The 18,118-nt window shown below is 47.7% G+C and overlaps 1 protein-coding gene across 1 annotated transcript; it reads right to left on the reverse strand.

Annotated features, from left to right (window-relative positions):
- Positions 1–5,208: 5,208 nt before the first annotated feature.
- On the reverse strand, positions 5,209–6,087 carry LOC147096067 (histone H2A-like). Its single transcript, XM_085975012.1, has one exon. It carries the CDS (start codon positions 6,031–6,033, stop codon positions 5,644–5,646), a length of 390 nt encoding a protein of 129 aa, XP_085831138.1. The 5' UTR covers positions 6,034–6,087; the 3' UTR covers positions 5,209–5,643.
- Positions 6,088–18,118: the final 12,031 nt, after the last annotated feature.

The raw sequence follows: 18,118 nt of genomic DNA on the forward strand, positions 1-18,118 counted from the left end.
ATCTTGCCACCTGTTAGGCATTTCATCTTTCACCTCAAATCTCATGCCTTTCTCTACTTTATAGAACCAACTATGGTTATTACGCCTCTGCTATTTCCTTTAATGGTACATCTCAGCTTTCTATGTGGCCTACAACTTCGTTGCATTCTCAGTGTTGTAGTTATATTTTCTATTCCAAATCATTAATATGTTTAATGAGGCCAAAACTAAGGAACATAAATATAATGCAGTCACCTATAAATCCAGTAAGGAATTCAGGAGAAACTTCTTTACCCAGAGAGTGGTGAGAATGTAGAACTCGCTACCACATGGAGTGGGCGAGGTAAATTGCACAGATTCATTTAAAAGGAAGCTAGATAAGTACATGGGGGAGAAAAGAAGGATGTGCTGATAGGGTGAGATGAAGTAGGGTGGGAGGAGGCTTGTGTGGAGCATAAACAGCAGCACAGACCTGTTGGGCCAAATGGCCTGTTTCCGTGTTGTAAATTCTATGTAATTCTTCCTTGCGATTTCAAAGCTGTGGAATAAGTTTGGATCATGAGGTTACACAGAAAGAAGTATAGGAAAACTTAAAATGTGTGCATAAGCGCAATGTATGAATCATTAAAAGATGCTTGACTCTAGTGTGTACAAACCTGTATATACATATAATAGAGCAAGAATGTGATTTAAGCAATAACGTGTGAGGGTTTCTCAGCAACACAAGTTCAGCTATAATGCGTCATTCAATGATATAAAGGAAAACGGATGTGGATGCAGTAAATTAACTCTTATTTATTTATAAAATTACTCAAGCTACTGAGAATGGAGTTACGAGGAAGTGCCTGTGTGTGTGTGTACGTGTTCCACCTAACTTAAATATTCAAATATTTTAAGGTAATTGGCGACAGAACCAGAGGCGACGTGAGGAAAAAAATATTTTTGCAGCGAGTTGTAATGATCTGGAATGCACTGCCTGAAAGGCAGATTCAATAATAACTTTCAAAAAGGGAAATGGATAAATACTTGAAGGGGAAAACTTTGCAGGGCTGTGGGAAAAGAGCAGGGGGCAGTGGGACTGACTGAATCGATCGACCAAAGAGCCGGCACAGGCACGATGGGCCGAATGGCCTCCTTCTGCGCTGTGAGATATGCGGTGGATTAAATGCTTCAGTACAGTGTTTGTTTGGGGAATAATTGAAAGTGCCAAGTGTTTGCCCGTTAAAACCAATGTTTGATTTCTCTTCGTTGACGTTCCAATATATAAATATATATTTAACAAAATCCATCAGGCTATCATTATAACAATAGGTGTTATAGCAATTCTCTTATACGGGTGTGTTAAAGCCCTCTTTTCAGTTTAGGAGTTTCCTCAGTCAGCCTGGCCTGGTATCTGGGTGAAATGTGCAACAGCACAAAATGCACTTTAACTGGGGTGGTTTGCAAATAATGTAATATTAAAATTGGCGATGGTGCAGGCAATGAATGGCACCTCGCGCTGGAATCCGGCCGGGGAATTCGAACTCTCCCCGGATTTAAAAATAAACGGAAATTAACGGCTCTGGAACGCTGGGCAGCAAAGAGCCGGTTCCAGATACTCGAATATGGTCAGAAGACTTGTGTGATCACAAACATCCATTGATGAAAAATTTGCTCAATCTTTTATCGCTCAATCCCTTGCATTTTTTAAATATCTGGGTAAATAGGTTTCTCCTGAGTTCCTTATCGGATTTATGAGTGATTATCTTATATTTAAGGTAGTTTGAACCCCTTTATCCCATTTGTAAATTGTTGCAGTTTGCTTACTCATCAATAGGGATAAATTTTGTGTTTCTGTTAAACTGTGAACTCTGTTGACCTTCTCTGGTCCCGCCCCCTTTCCCGCCTTTATCACCCGCTCCCGGCGTCGCGTCGTGTTCATTGGTTGTCGCTGAGTCTCCGCCATTGGTCCAAACGCCACCTTCTGATTGGTTGTGGCTGAACCCAGCTCATCCTTCCAAACGCCATCTTCTGATTTGTCGAAACGCCACTTTCTGAATGGTTGCCGCTGAGTCGGTTCTGAGGAATTTTATGCAAACGACAGCGATTCGTCTAAACGTCACAATGACCGTAGGGTTAGGCGGCGACATTTGAATTTTCAAATCTATCAGTACGAGCTAACGGTTTTAAACCGTCAGATACCCGAATATCCTCCAATCATCCTGATAATATCTTCTTTATAATCGTGTAACTCCAGATAAGAGAAATTTGCCAACAATAGACCCTTATATTTTAGATTAACAGACTTTAAGAGACAGCAAACCATTACATACAGAATATCCCACGGTTCTATAAGGGGATATTTTGCCTTTATTAAAAGTGAAGCTGGGAATCGGAGCCCACGAGATATTTATACAATCTCATCTATGTTAAACTGCCTCTTGTTTTTTTTCTGAGGGAAATCCATGGGAAGAGTTGAATAAACTCAGCCATTAATCTCTGTCAGCCAGTGGCTCAGTTGACATTCACACTCGGCTCTGAGTCAGAAGGTTGTGGGTTAAAAACCCACTCCAGGGACTTGAGCACCAAAATCCAGGCTGACACTCCCAGCGCGGTGCTGAGGGAGCGCTGCCCTGTCAGAGCTGCCGTTTTTCGGACAAGACATTAAACTAAGACCCTGTCTGCTCTCTCGGGTGGACGTAGAAGATCCCATGGCATTATTTCAAAGAAGAGCAGGGGAGATCTCAGTGTCCTGGGCCAATATTTATCCCTCAACCAACCAACATCACTGAAAAAAATTTAAAGTAGAAAATAGCTAGATTTTAGTCGGTAGCACGAACGTCACAATGCATCAATATCAGATTAATATTCTGTGGCTTTGTGTTTTTCTGAATGATTTATAGGATAATATTAATAAACAACAGCAGGTTAATATGCTGGCCAGTTTATAGTGTTAAATGGGACAAATTAATTCGCTATTGGCCGTCAGCAGGGTTTCAAAAGGACAACTGCTTGGAAATTTAATCAGCGCATATGTGTACTGAGCCCAAGTTATAAATAACTGCATCAGTAAAAAGAATAAAAATGAACTCTGAAACAGAACCAAAAAATTTTTGCAAACACACAGCAGGCCAGTGACAGGAGGTGAAATTAAACTTGGGCGGGGCTGATAAACAGGCGGCGGTGGATCAGCCGCCCCTTATACCCGCGCTGGGTTATGCTTTACAATACTCGGGAGGCAAGTTGAAAATCTACCTCATAAATAGATATTTCACATCGTTCTGATCACGAACACTAGGCTGCCCTTGCAAAATTGTAAAGGTTATTGTTACAAGTACACAATACATGATTTTAAGTGTTACTTGCTCTTTGACCTCTAGTTACAAACAGCTGTCTCATCGAACGAAGCTGACAATCGGCGTGACGTAGATTTTATCTAAATGTTAAATTATACGTTATCGGGCTATCTTGCAATAACTTAAAATAAGTTGATCGAAAAGTTAAATGAATGAAAATTTCTTCCTGTTTTTAAAGGATTCGATGCTGGGAGATCAGGTTGCTTACAATGAACTTCAGAGGTTGAATCCTGCTCAAACCTACAGTCAGTTGTACATCGGGAATAGCACCAGCACCCCTTTGAACAATGACTGCACCGACTAAAGTTCCATTCACAATTTCAGCGAGTAATGGTATCTGCATCTATTGCTCCCTGTGGCAATGCACTCCACTCTCCAACAATCTTCTGCACCAGAACATTTCTCCCAACCTCTCTTGGTGACAATTTTAAATTGACGAGCCCTCGCCACTGAAACCACAACCGACGGAAAGTATTTTCCCATTTACCCTAGCAATACCCTACATGATTTTTTAAAAAACCTTTATTAAATCGATTCCTAACCATGTCAACTAGCCAATGGAAGGGAATATCGTGCCGGGCCTACAATGGACATAGAAACATAGAAAAACATAGAAACATAGGGGCAGGAGTCGGCCATTCGAGCCTGCTCCGCCATTCAATGTGATCATGGCTGATCCTCTATCTCAATACGATATTCCCGCTCTCTCCCCATACCCCTTGATGCATTTTGTGTCTAGAAATCTATCTATCTCCTTCTTAAATATATTCAGTGACTTGGCCTCCACAGCCTTCTGTGGTAGGGAATTCCACAGGTTCACCACCCTCTGAGTGAAGACATTTCTCCTCATCTCATTCCTAAATGTCCTACCCCGTATCTTGAGATTGTGACCCCTCGTTCTAGAGCCCCAGCCAGGGGAAACATCCTCCCTGCATCCAGTCTGTCTAGCCCTGTCAGAATTTTATACTTTTCAATGAGATCCCCTCTCATTCTTCTATACTCTAGTGAACTCTAGACGATCAATTCTATATCGTCTGTTGTACACAATCGCTATAAATTCAATTTACCCCCATTGAATGATGAATTAATGTTCACTTGACATTGTTCAGCGTGTATACAATAATCACCAACACAAGATGAACGGACTGGACTATACACGCGGCTAGTCTGAACTAGTGATCTTGGCTGGATTCTCATATTTTTTAAAACAGCTTCACAGATCATTTAACAAGGTGAGAATTTTCGTTAAAGTCTCCGACCTGACGGAGTCTCAGACTCTCAGGTGGACTTAAAAGATCCCAGGGCCACTATTTCAAGAGCGGGGGAGTTCTCCCCGGTGTCCTGGCCAATATTTATCCCTCAACCAGCATCACTAAAAAAAAAACCTAGATGATCTGGTCATTATCACATTGTCTGTGGGAGCTTGCTGTGCGCAAATTGGCTGCCACATTTCCGACATTACAACACTTCAAAATTAGCACTTTATTGGTTGTAAAGCGCTTTGGGATGTCCGGAGGTGGTGAAAAGGCGCTGTGTGTAAAGATCTTTCTTTTCTTTTAACATTGCTGGTTGCAATCTTGGTTTCCTTCCTGTGTTTATTTATTGATTGATTTACTCTCGGTGTCACAGAGCCGTCAATTCCTCACCGTCCCCCCCACCCTTTGGCGCATCGGCCGATGGTTTTTGCCCAGAGTCCGGGCCGGAGGAGCTTCAGCGACACCGCGCTCACCGCAAACCTCGTGTAACTGGATCTCCCATGAATAAAAAATACAGCATTTCTGTTCAAAATTCTCAAGTTCTTTCAGTTTAACGCGTAAAAAAACCGCATATCGTCTGGTCAAAAATTAATTCACAAATTAATTCCCCCCCCGCTCTAAAGAACTGAAACAACTCGTTGAAGGAACAAAATCTTTTAATATTTTTTTGATTACAAAGCTAAGTGTCAGTAGGTCCCTTGCGGTGCACACCAGTTAAATGTGGTTTTTACTGTTGGCCGTGAAGTCAGATTTTCAATTTACAGCCGATTTATACATTGGAAACAATGACTTACATCCATACCCCAGTAACATTGTTTTCTCAACACATTTTTATTAAAGTATAGAACGAAAAAAGCCAGTCAAATAATTTTATCTGGAACAAGTCTCCCAAAACAAAAGTCCGCTGGCAGATGTTACTCTACGAGATACAAGATTTAAAGTAAATTTTCTCTGGAGCTTCCCCCCCCCAAACTAAGTTAAGAGATAATCTGGCTGAAGTTCTTTAGAAAGAGGTGGGTGGCTCTGAAAAGAGCCTTTGTGGTTTGTTGAATCGATTTATTGATGTTTGTCCTTTAGGTGTAAATCTTGCTGGGGTGGCCGGTTTTCTTGGGCAGCAGCACGGCCTGGATGTTGGGCAGGACCCCGCCCTGGGCTATGGTGACCCCGCCCAGCAGCTTGTTAAGCTCCTCGTCGTTGCGGATGGCGAGCTGTAGGTGGCGGGGGATGATGCGGGCCTTCTTGTTGTCACGGGCCGCGTTGCCGGCCAGCTCCAAGATCTCAGCGGTCAGGTACTCGAGGATGGCGGCCAGGTAGACCGGAGCTCCGGCCCCCACCCGCTCCGAGTAATGGCCCTTGCGCAACAGGCGGTGGATGCGGCCGACCGGGAACTGAAGACCAGCTCGGGAGGAGCGGGTCTTCGACTTGGCGCGTCCTTTTCCTCCGGTTTTACCACGGCCCGACATTTCCTTCACTTCACAAAGCTCAACGATTGAATGAGGCGTACGTCGCCGCTCCCTGCTCCTTTTAAACCCTTTAGAAGGATCAGAATGCCCTAGTTTTTGATTGGTTAATCTGTTGCCTTTGTTTCTAATTGGTCTTAATTTCACAAGGCAACAAGAAACATTCCAAACGCTTGATTCAGCGAATAGGAATCGACGCCTTCTCCATCCTTCATTAGCATATTATTGTAGCCCTCCAGTACTACAAGCTGTGACCATGGCCATTGACTTTGCTACTTGGTTTCAACAACAATTTGACTGGGACCCCTGCCTTGTAGGCATGTGGGCTTGTGACTTTGTACAAAGAGCTGAGACTTGAGCTCTGTAAATGTGATTTACTGTAAAATGTTCAAATTTAAAATAAAAAAAACAATTTGCCTTTATTCGACGCCTTTAACGTTTTTAAAGGTTTTAACTGCCATTGTTGCCTGGTTTCAAGGGTTAAAAAAGTGGAAATTCTCCAGTCACATATCCGCGCCATCACTAAGACCGCCTATTTCCACTTCCGTAACATCGCCCGTCTCCGCCCTTGCCTCAGCTCATCCGCTGCTGAAACCCTCGTCCATTTCATTGTTACCTCTAGACTGGACTAATCCAACGCACTCCTGGCTGGCGTCCCACATTCTACCCTGCGTAAACATAAGGCAAAGCTCTGCTGCCCATGTCCTAACTCGCACCAAGTCCCGTTCACTCATCTCCCCTGTGCTCGCTGACCTACATTGGCTCCCGGTTAAGCAGCGCCTCGATTTCAAAATTCTCATCCTTGTTTTCAAATCCCTCCATGGCCTCGCCCCTCCCTATCTCTGTAATCTCCAGCCCCACAACTCTCGAGATACCTGCGCTCCTCTAATTCTGGCCTCTTGAGCATCCCTGATTTTAATCGCTCCACCACTGGTGACCGTGCCTTCAGCTGCCAAGGGCCCTGAGCTCTGGAATTCCCTCCCTAAACCTCTCCGCCACTCTACCTCTCTTTCCTCCTTGAAGACGCTCCATAAAACCTTTGCCCAAGCTTTTGGTCACCTGCCCTAATATCTCCTTATGTGGCTCGGTGTTAAATTTTAATATGCCTGGAATTGGAGTGTGAATCCGCGCCAAATAAAACTCCCGGCCAATGCAAATTGATTCATTTTGCTGCAAACGGCCAAAATACTGCGGATGCTGGAAATCTGAAATATAAACAGAAAATGCTGGAAATAATCAGCGGGTACTTCCAGCAGGTTCGGTTTATATTGATAATAATAAAATTTGCTTCCTTTATTGGAGGAAGATTTTTACTTTGGTCAGCTGGGTGTGGTCCTACTATTTTAACTTCTAATACAAATTACATTCGGGAGAATTAAATTGGGCTGCGGATCCGCTATCGCCCGTTCTACAACATTGCACAAAGTCCTATTGGTCAACAATGGTCTTTAGCTCCATATTTTGTGAAACTGTGAGTGGCTCTGAAAAGAGCCTTTTATTTAGTGTTGAGCCGGTTCGCCGCTCCTGCCCCGTCTACCTCCTCTTCGGGGCCCGTCGCTTACGCCCCACAGTCCGGGAGGCTGCGGGCCGCTTGGGGGCTTTTCTGGGCTTGGCCTTCCGGGGGCTCTTGGCCGCCGCCTTCTTGGCGCGTTTGTGGGCAGCAGGTTTGGCCGCCGCCCTCTTGCGGACCGGTTTCTTGGCGGCCGGTTTCCTCTTGGCGCCTCCTTCGGCCCCATCCTCGGCCTCTCCTTCCTCGCCCTCCTCCTTTCGGTCCGGGTGCAGGGAGGCCGAGAAGGTGCCGGCGCCGCTCTCCACCGGCGAGCCCTTGTTGGCCAATGTGCTGGCCGACTGGTTGGGCCGGACGGCGCCGCCTTTCTCCGGCTCGTAGCCGGCGGCCGAGATGGTTTTCTTCAGGGTGCCCAGCTTGGGGGCCGCCTGGCGCTCCTTGGTGGCGGCCACCGCCTCCAGGATCTGCTCAGCCACTGCGGCGGCGGCGCCTCCTTTCTGCGGCCGGTAGGCGGCCTTCTTCTTGGCGGCCGTGGGCAAGGAGGTGGCACTGGTGGCGGGGAGCAGAACAGCAGGAGCGGAGCCATCGGCTTTGACAGCATCTACGTCTGCCATCGTTGCGCTTGCTCGATCACCGAGCGGAGTGGCGAGTGGCGGCGGCGACCTTTTATATAAAGGCTCAAGGCGGACGAGGCCGAGGCAACCTGCTTGGCCCCGCCCACTCCCCGCGGCTTTGTGCCTGTCACTCTTACAGAAACAGGTCGAACCTCCTTGTCCCATTACCAACTCCTCTTGCCTGGCACCATCATCCTCAAAGGGAATATTAGCTATGAGGCAAAATTGGATAGGCTGGGGTTGTTTTCTTTGGAACAGAGGAGGCTGAGGGGAGACTTAATTGATGTGTATAAAATTATGAGGGGCCTCGATAGAGTGGATAGGAAGAACTTATTTCCCTTAGCAGAGAGGTCAATAACCAGTGGGGTCGGAGATTTAGAGGGGTTTTAAGGAGAAATGTTTTCACGGAGAGGGTGGTGGGGGTCTGGAACTCACTGCCTGAAAGGGTGGGAGACGCAGAGACCCTCAGCACATTTAAAAAGTACTTGGATATTCATTTGAAGTGCCAAAACCTACAAGGCTACGGACCAAGAGCTGGAAAGTGGGATTAGGCGGGATAGCTCTTTGTCGGCAGGCGCCGACACGATGGGCCGAATGGCCTCCTTCTGTGCTGTGAATTTCTATGATTCTATGTTCATCCCTTCAGTCATTTAATCTCTCCTGCCTTCCACCCTATCACAGACCTTTCCTTTTGATCTTTCCTCCCCTGCTCCCCCCCTTTCCCTGCCCCCCTTGCATTTGCTTAAAACCTGTTACCTCTCTAACTTTTTCCAGTTCTGATGAAAGGTCATCGATCTGAAGCGTTGACTCTTTCTCTCTCCCTCTCCCCCACAGATGCTGCCTGACCGGCTGAGTCTTTTTTTGTTTGTATTTCTTAATCCCTTCGCATCACTTATCCTGGAATTATATGCGCCTCTATCTGTTACACGGGATTTCGTAGGATATAAGGCACAAAAACAGGCCATTCAATCCAACCAGTCCATGCCGGCGCTTATGCGCCACTCAAGCCTCCGCCGTATTTCCTCATCTAAATCTATCAACATCACCCTCTATTCCCTTCTCCCTCACAGGCTTGCCTAGCCTCCCCTTAAACGCCTCTATACTATTTGCCTCAACTATTTGCCATTTCGAATGGCAAAGTTGCTGTTCAGGTCAAACTAATTAGACCCAAATTGAGCTAAAGGTAAATTTGGTAAATGGCTCCGCAATCTCACCCACCTCGTAAAGTAACCATTGCTTTGAAACGGTATTCCTGCATTTGTCAGATATAATAGTGGGCTGAAATATTAAGCGTGCAATTGGCTGCTGCAAATCTTAAATGGCTAAAGTATCCGAAATACGTTTTTCATTGGAATGATGCACGTTTAGATGCCTTGCTAACTGTTGGCACAGTAGAACAATTCAGCCTCGCAGTTCATAGATTGAAGGTAACCCCACTTAATATTGAAATCAGAAGATTTGAGAACGGACAATGCCGATACAAAGAGGGATACAGGACTGTTGGCTGCAAAATGACGGTAAGGAAACTTATCATAGAACCATAGAAATTTACAGAAGGAGGCCATTCGGCCCATCCTGTCCGTGACGGCCGACAAAGAGCTATCCAGCCTAATCTCACTTTCCAGCACTTGGTCGTTAGAAAGTTTGGAAGCTCTCTGAGTCGTTTTACTACGTTAAAGGCGCTGTATACATGCAAGTAGTTGTTGGAAGGGTAGGCGGCAGGATCCAATGGTTTTCTGCCTGAAACTTCACTATTTCGGCATAGTGGTTAGCACTGTTGCCTCACAGCGCCAGGGACCCGGGTTCGAATCCGGCCTCGGGTGACTGTCTGTGTGGAGTTTGCACATTCTCCCCGTGTTTGCGTGGGTTTCCTCCGGGTGCTCCGGTTTCCTCCCACAGTCCAAAGATGTGCGGGTTAGGATGATTGGCTATGATAAATTGACCCTTAGTGTTAGGGGGATTAAATACGTGGGGTTACGGGAATAGGGTGGGATATGTGTTGGTGTAGGGGTTACGGGGATCGGGTGGGATATGTGTCGGTGCAGGCTCGATGGGCCGAAATGGCCTCTATCTGCACTGTGGGGTTTCTGTGATATTTCTGTGATATTCTGTGATATTTTCAACTTTGTAAGATAAACTCCTCATTATAGTATTGAAATCGGGTCAGTTAGACAATGGGCCGCGTTCACTGTTCTTCATCAACTCCCCTCGTAGTGTCTCTAACCAAATATGCATAGTTCTCGGAAGTAATGGCATTGTTCTTCTCCAACTTAAATACAACAAAAACCTCAACTTTAGCATGTTTATTTCTTGGATACGGCATTTTAGACTCTCGTATCACCTGTTTTTGATCATTTTACAGATTGTGATGTGCTTAAAAAAAGTGGCCACTATTGCGAAGAAGAGCAGGGGGAGTTATCCCCGGTGTGCTGGGCCAATATTTATCCCTCAATCAACATCACTAAAACAGATTGTCAGGTCATTATCACATTGCTGCTTTTGGGAGCTTGTTTTGGCGAATTGGCTGCCGCATTTCCCCACATTACAAACAGTGACCACACTTCAAAAAAAAGTACTTCCTTGGCTGTGAAGCGCTTTGGGACGTCCTGAGGTCGTGAAAGGCGCTATATAAAGGCAAGTTCTTTCATTAATAATAGCTATCGTCTAGAACAGAAACCCTGTCTACAAGACCGAGGTGAGCAATGTCACTAAATACATGTATATGAAAACTTTTGAAAATTTCCCACCGTCTCAGTTAGTGATATACCTATCAATTCGTCCAATAAAAAGCGACGAGTTAGGAACGTAACTAAAGGTTTTTATTGACTAAATAACAGAGCCCACCCTCGTGGGTGATCGGGTCCAACAAGGAGGAATACCAGCCAGTCGACTACCTTTATACCTGGGCAGGTAGGTGGAGCCATGGGCGGAGTCAGAGGTGGTCAGCCCAGGTATAACAGCGCGACAAGAGGCGACCTCGTATCGTGATACAACAGTGATAACGGTGATAACAATACAACAGTGATAACTATAGTGTAACGATAAAAGTGGTTTACCACATTCACCCCTTGTTTAGATTTGAGTCTGGCGGGGTGAAGTGTACTACCAGTTCTGGTATGTCAGTCTGTCCGGAGGCCTCGTAAGCCTCTCCGATCGTCGCAGCGGCGGTGCTGCATTATCCGGTGTTAGTGCTGGTGTCTGCGTGGTCGGCGAAGGCTCGTGGGGTTCCGGCATGCCGTCTACCTGGGCTGGAATTGGGGGGGTGGTGGGGGGGGGGTAAAGGTGGTGTCTCCGGAGTGCCCGAGGGTGCGAGGTCTCGTAAGGAGACAGTGTCCTCCCGCCCGTCTGGGTAAGCCACGTAGGCGTACTGGGGGTTGGCGTGCAGGAGGTTCACCCTCTCGACCAGGGGGTCTGTTTTATGGGCCCTCACGTGCTTTCGCAGCAAGATGGGCCCCGGAGAGGTCAGCCAGGTTGGTAGAGTGGTTCCCGTAGTCGACTTCCTGGGGAAAACAAACATTCGTTCATGGGGGGTGGCGTTAACGGCAGTGCAAAGTAGTGACCGGATGGAGTGCAGCGCTGTCGGGAGGACTTCCTGCCAGCGGGAGGTTGGGAGGCCCTTAGACTTTAAGGCTAAGAGGACGGCCTTCCATACCGTCGCGTTCTCTCTTTCCACCTGGCCATTCCCTCGGGGGTTGTAGCTGGTGGTCCTACTTGCTGCAATACCTCTCGCTAGTAGGAACTGACGGAGTTCCTCGCTCATGAAAGAGGAGCCCCGGTCACTATGTATATAGTTTGGGAACCCGAACAAGGCGAAGAGGTCGTTCAGGCATTTAATGACCGTGGTACTGGTCATGTCTGGGCAGGGGAAGGCAAAGGGGAAACGGGAGTACTCATCAACAATGTTGAGGAAGTACACGTTACGGTCAGAGGACGGGAGGGGCCCCTTAAATTCGATGCTCAGGCGCTCGAAGGGGCGGGTGGCCTTGATCAGGCTTGCTCTGTCCGGCCTAAAGAAGTGCGGTTTGCACTCGGCACAGGTCTGGCAGTTCCTGGTTATGGTCCTGACCTCCTCGATGGAGTAGGGCAGGTTGCGGGCCTTAATGAAGTGGTAAAGTCTGGTGACCCCGGGGTGGCAGAGGTCGTTGTGGAGGGTCTGAAGTCTATCACTTAAAAGCGACCGAACGTTGGTCAGTAAGGAGGGTAAATCGTTTGCCTGCCAGGTAGTGCCTCCAGCGTCGTACCGCCTCCACAATCGCCTGGGCCTCCTTCTCGACCGACGAGTGTCGGCTCTCAGGGCCCTGTAGGGTCCTTGAGAAGAAGGCCACCGGTCTCCCCTCCTGGTTAAGGGTGGCGGCTAGGGCGAAGTCGGATGCATCGCTCTCGACTTGGAAGGGGATGGACTCATCCACTGCGTGCATAGTGGCCTTGGCAATGTCTCCCTTAATGAGGGAGAAGGCTGCGCACGCTTCCTCCGTAAGGGGGAAGGATGTGGACTTCATGAGGGGTCTGGCTTTGTCCGCATAATTGGGCACCCATTGGGCATAGTAGGCGAAGAGCCCCAGGGTTCTCTTAAGTGCCTTAGGGCAGTGGGGGAGGGGTAGCTCCATGAGGGGGCGCATTCTTTCGGGGTCGGGGCCGATGAGTCCGTTCTCTACTACACAGCCAAGGATGGCAAGGCGCGAGGTGTTAAACACACATTTCTCCTTAATGTAGGTGAGGTTCAGCCGTTGGGCTGTACGGAGGAATTTCTCCAGATTCACGTCGTGGTCCTGCCGGTCGCGGCCGCAGATGGTGACGTTATCTAGGTAGGGGAATGTGGCCTGCAGTCCGTTCTGGTCAACCATCCGGTCCATCTCCCTTTGGAAGACCGAGACCCCGTTGGTGACACCGAAGGGGACCCTAAGGAAGTGGTATAGGCGCCCATTCGCCTCGAAGGCGGTGTACTGGCGGTCCTCGGGGTGGATAGGGAGTTGGTGGTAGGCCGACTTAAGGTCGATGGTCGAGAATACGCGGTATTGTGCAATCTGATTGACCATGTCAGATATGCGGGGAAGGGGGTATGCGTCCAGCTGGGTGTATCTGTTTATGGTCTGGCTGTAGTCGATGACCAGGCGATTTTTATCGCCGGTCTTAACGACCACGACCTGGGCACGCCAGGGGCTGTTGCTCCCCTCGATGATGCCCTCCTTCAGGAGACGCTGCACCTCAGAGCTAATGAAAGCTCTGTCCCCAGCGCTGTACCGCCTGCTCTTGGTAGCGACGGGTTTGCAGTCGGGGGTGAGGTTAGCGAACAGGGAAGGTGGCGGCACCTTGAGGGTGGATAGGCTGCAGGTGTTACGCGGTGGGCGGTTTAACCTTCGCTGGTTGTCGACTGTGAGTGGGGGGAGGGGTCCACCGTATGCTAGGGTTACACTTTGGAGGTGGGATTGGAAGTCCAGCCCTAGTAGGACGGCAGCGCAGAGCTGGGGGAGGACGAGGAGTTTAAAGTTTTTATACTCTGTACCCTTAACCGACAAGGTCACAGCACAGTAGCCGCTAATGTCCGTGGCGTGGGACCTCGATGCCATCGAGATTCGGTTGCGCGTTGGCAGGACAGGGAGGGAGTAGTGGCTCACCGTGTCTGGGTGGATGAAGCTCTCCGTGCTTCCGCTGTCGAACAGGCAGGTCGTGGCGTGGCCGTTTACTTTGATGTCCATCATCGACTTGGACAGGTGGTGTGGGCGGGCTTGATCCAGAGTGACGGAGGCTAGCGTGTAGGTAAGCGAGTCGTTTTCGTCTGCGGGCGAGGCGGTCGTCGGGTCCGGGGGCCCGGTGGCAGTCGGGCGTGGTGGGTAAAATGGCGTCTCCCACGAGGTAGGACAAAATGGCGGAGAAGATGGCTGCCCCCATAACTCACATGAGGCACTATTGGGGTCGGTTGCCTTGATCAAAGATGGCCGCCCCCATGACTCACGTGTGGGGATACTGGCCTCAGTTGCCGTGAAAGAAGATGGCCGCCCCCACAGTTCGCATGAGGCACTGCTGGCCTCTGAAGATCCGCTCCTGCAGGCCTTAGAGAAGTGGCCTTTCTTCCTGCAGGTTGCGCAGGTAGAGTTCCTGGCTGGGCAGCGCGACCTCGGGTGCTTCTCCTGGCCGCAAAAGAAGCAGCCGGCGGCCCGATCGCGGGTGCCTGATGTCGGAGCCGGTACCGGGGGTGGCGGGCCCGGGACGCCGACGCTGAGGTAGGTCCCGGGGGCGGCGCTGCGAAGGGTATTGCGGTAGGGGTCGGGCCCGAGTCCCAGGGTCGCGAGCAGTACCTGGAAAACGCCTCCTGGTCCTGATGGGCCACCTCCAGGGAGAGAGCGAGGGCTTCAGCTTTGTCCAGGTCGAGGTCTTTAGCTTCAAGCAGTCTTTGCCGTGAGTAGTCGGACCGTAGGCCTTTCACAAAGGCATCGCGGATATTATCTTCCGTATTTTCAACAGCCGTCACCGCTTTAAAGTCACAGTTCCTGCCGAGTGCTCTTAGCGCCCGTAAAAATTCAGCTACAGACTCTCCTGGCTGTTGCGGGCGGGATCTTAGGAGGTGCCTGGTGTACATGTAATTTACTGGGCTGCGGTACTGCTGTTTCAGTAGGTTGATAGCGGCCTCGTACGTAGTCGTGTCCTGGATGAGTGCGTATACTCTCGGGCTCGCTTGGGCGTTCAGAAGTCTTAGTTTGGATCTCTGCGGGGCGCCGGATTCTTCCAGGTAGGATTCGAAGCAGTCCAGCCAGTGTTTGAAGTTGAGGGCTGCGTTTGCTGCCTGTGGGTTTAGATCCAGGTACGGTGGTTTGAGGGCTTGCAGCCAAGCCGGCTGGTGTGGCTGTGCTTCTGGGAGGGCTTCTGGCTGGCCAGTAGTAGACATCTTTAAAATTTAGTCAATAAAATTGATATACCTATCAATTCGTCCAATAAAAAGCGACGAGTTAGGAACGTAACTAAAAGTTTTTATTGACTAAATAACAGAGCCCACCCTCGTGGGTGATCGGGTCCAACAAGGAGGAATACCAGCCAGTCGACTACCTTTATACCTGGGCAGGTAGGTGGAGCCATGGGCGGAGTCGGAGGTGGTCAGCCCAGGTATAACAGCGCGACAAGAGGCGACCTCGTATCGTGATACAACAGTGATAACGGTGATAACAATACAACAGTGATAACTATAGTGTAACGATAAAAGTGGTTTACCACAGTTAGTCACAGCGAACTCCTTCACTTTCAGATTAAATGTTTGTCTTCTGTTTGGAACACTTAAGGGGAAGGAACGTTTGTTCAATCCAATGAACACAATCCACCCATCTACTCCATGCTGTTGTCTTGAAACATTGCTGTTGTGAGTTCCGACAATTAGTGAGCCACTCGTATGATACGATCGGGAACTCGGACTATGTTCTTTTTGATGTTTCATGAGATATCTAGATCTCTCCCTTGGGCATGTTGTATCGATCTATTTATTCCCTGTAACACTATGTTAAATTCTATACTGTGATGCTTCTTCTAATGTTTGGTGAACTGCTAAACCCATTTAAATCATCCGCCTAATTTAACAATATAAATTCTACCTAATGTTCTGGCATCAGTGTGGGTTTGTTTTTGCTTTACATTTCTAAAAGGAAGACGTGCATTTATATAGCGCCTTTCAGGACTTCCGGATGTCCAAAAGCGCTTTACAGCCAATGAAGTACTTTTTGAAGTCGTTGTTGTAATGTCGGAAATATCAACAGTTCATTTGACAATTTGTTTTCCCCGTTTCTTTCTGTAGAATTAGCACCATGAATCCGTTGTTTCTTATTTCCGAGAGGACAACCTCGCTTAAAGTGGCAGACGTTGTTAAATCTGGTTTGTTTCGAATTCAATGCCCCGGCTCATTATTGGATGCAAGTCATGATTGGAACTATGATTGATAATACTAATGAGCTCATTTGAGATTTTAAAAATATTAATAAAAACACTACCAGTTTCGTCAAAATTTCGCTAACAGAAATTCCATTCAATTGACAAAAAAACAGTTTAACCGTTCAGAAAATGTTTTTAACACTAAAGAAAACATAGCGATGGGAGATGGATACTAATGTGGCCAGGCAAATATCCTGAAAATTGAGCCTAAGAACGTGAATTCTGTTATAAAAGCTTGAGTCTCAAATACTCATGCACAAGAATGCTAGGTATAATTTGGTATAATCAAAGTCGATATCAAAGTACTCCAGGAATATCTTAGGCTATCAAAACCTGTGCAGCATGGCTCTGTGTCGATATGCATCAGTTGATGTGTTTCTTTTACACCTGCACCATGATATAATATGTAAGAAGTCACACAACACCAGGTTATAGTCCAACAGTTTTATTTGAAATCACAAGCTTTCGGAGCGCTGCTCCTTCGTCAGGTGAAGTGGAGAGATGCCACCACCCACAGATGATCAGTCCAGCATTGATTGTAGGTCCTCGTAAGCGAAAAGACTGGCCTGGCCCCTCCTTCCGACTGCAGCCTGATCCTCGTAGGCGAGGTGATTTGACCTGACGAAGGAGCAGCGCTCTGAAAGCTTGTGATTTGAAATAAAACTGTTGGACTATAACCTGGTGTTGTGTGACTTCTTACATTTGTCCCCCAGTCCAACACCGGCATCTCCACACCATGATATAATATGCCCGGAAGATGTAGCCCTAAGGTTGATTGCAGTGCACGTCCAGGTATTTTGCAATGTGCTAACATTTTGCTTTCAGGTCAGCCTTGCAGGTCTGCTACAGTCTAATTAAGAACCCCATAGTTAAAGTTGTGCTTTCATTTACTTCAATGGAGAGTGGAATCGGGGCGGGGTGTGAAACCAGCGTTACACCCGATCCCGTCAGTTTCCCCGACGGGCGGGTTAGCCTAAAATTGTCCTTCACTGAGATCCCATTACCTCCACGCTACAGGGCTGACAGTTAAAGGCCACCAGCGTACGACTTGGTCTTAAAGACAGAATTCTAGATTTCCGAATAGCTTGGCTTTGAGGCTCTGAAACTGTGAAACAGGACTCGCAAGATCCAGCTCAATCCAAGACCTGCAGGGGATTAGTAGCGAGAAAGGCAAGTGGAAGAATCCACGTTGTTGTCATATGTCAAATTCCGGTAATGAGCTGGAGCCAGGATGACTAGAAGCATGTTTGGCTGCAATAGATAATCACCGGCATGATATGTGCTTGAGTAGGTGCCTTGTGTGCTCTGCAACACCTCGCTACAATAGCGTCACTGCTGCCAAAGTAAGAAGAGGCAATTCCACCTGTTGGATCCGCCACTGTAATATCATGGGCTTGACAACGACCTTTCTTCCGTATTCACCGATGGTAGGTTTACCAGATCTCTTCATCTGGGTTCGTCTGTCACTCCAGACTGATATGTATAGCTAAAGGTGCGAGCTGACTGTCGAAAGGTGCAAATGGTCCGTAGGCAAAGATGTTACCACTGCCCAAGCAGCCCATGTATTAACATAACCTACGATGGCCTATTGATTGGAAGGTTTGTGTAAACAATAGCTGACGTTTGTATCCACAACGGAAATGATTTACATCAATTCTGAATAAGAAATTCAGTTTCAAGTTTCCTTCTCCCCTTCACAACGATTCGTTATGGAAGAGTATTTTAAACGAAATAAAAAGTTATGTATTTTCTGTGTGCCCAGTACTCTATCAGGAAAATCAGAAACACACTACATTTCAAAATAGTATATCCCATTCTTAGGATCAAAATCCCTAACGCAGATGTTTATTAAACCAAGCCAATTGGTTTCAGCGAACTTAAGTTGTGTGTCCCGATTTCTGGCTGGCCTGGGTTACTGTGGCCAGATTTATGAAGGCATTTAAAAGCTACGCGAACCGTAAGATAAGTCTTTCTTTCGGAAACTTTTACATTGAGCAACTCTGCTTTGGAGGAAACTTCATTTTCGACAAGCCTCAAAATTGCTGGTTTCTTTCAA

This window comes from Somniosus microcephalus, unplaced genomic scaffold (assembly GCF_052327205.1).
Source record: "Somniosus microcephalus isolate GS21.2 unplaced genomic scaffold, FLI_Smic_1.0 unresolved_chr1, whole genome shotgun sequence".
In the NCBI taxonomy this organism is placed as follows: Eukaryota; Metazoa; Chordata; class Chondrichthyes; order Squaliformes; family Somniosidae; genus Somniosus; species Somniosus microcephalus.

What these genes read in the sequence shown, in the direction of transcription:
- LOC147096067 (XM_085975012.1), bottom strand. Translation starts at nt 6,033, where the DNA reads ATGTCGGGCCGTGGTAAAACCGGAGGAAAAGGACGCGCCAAGTCGAAG.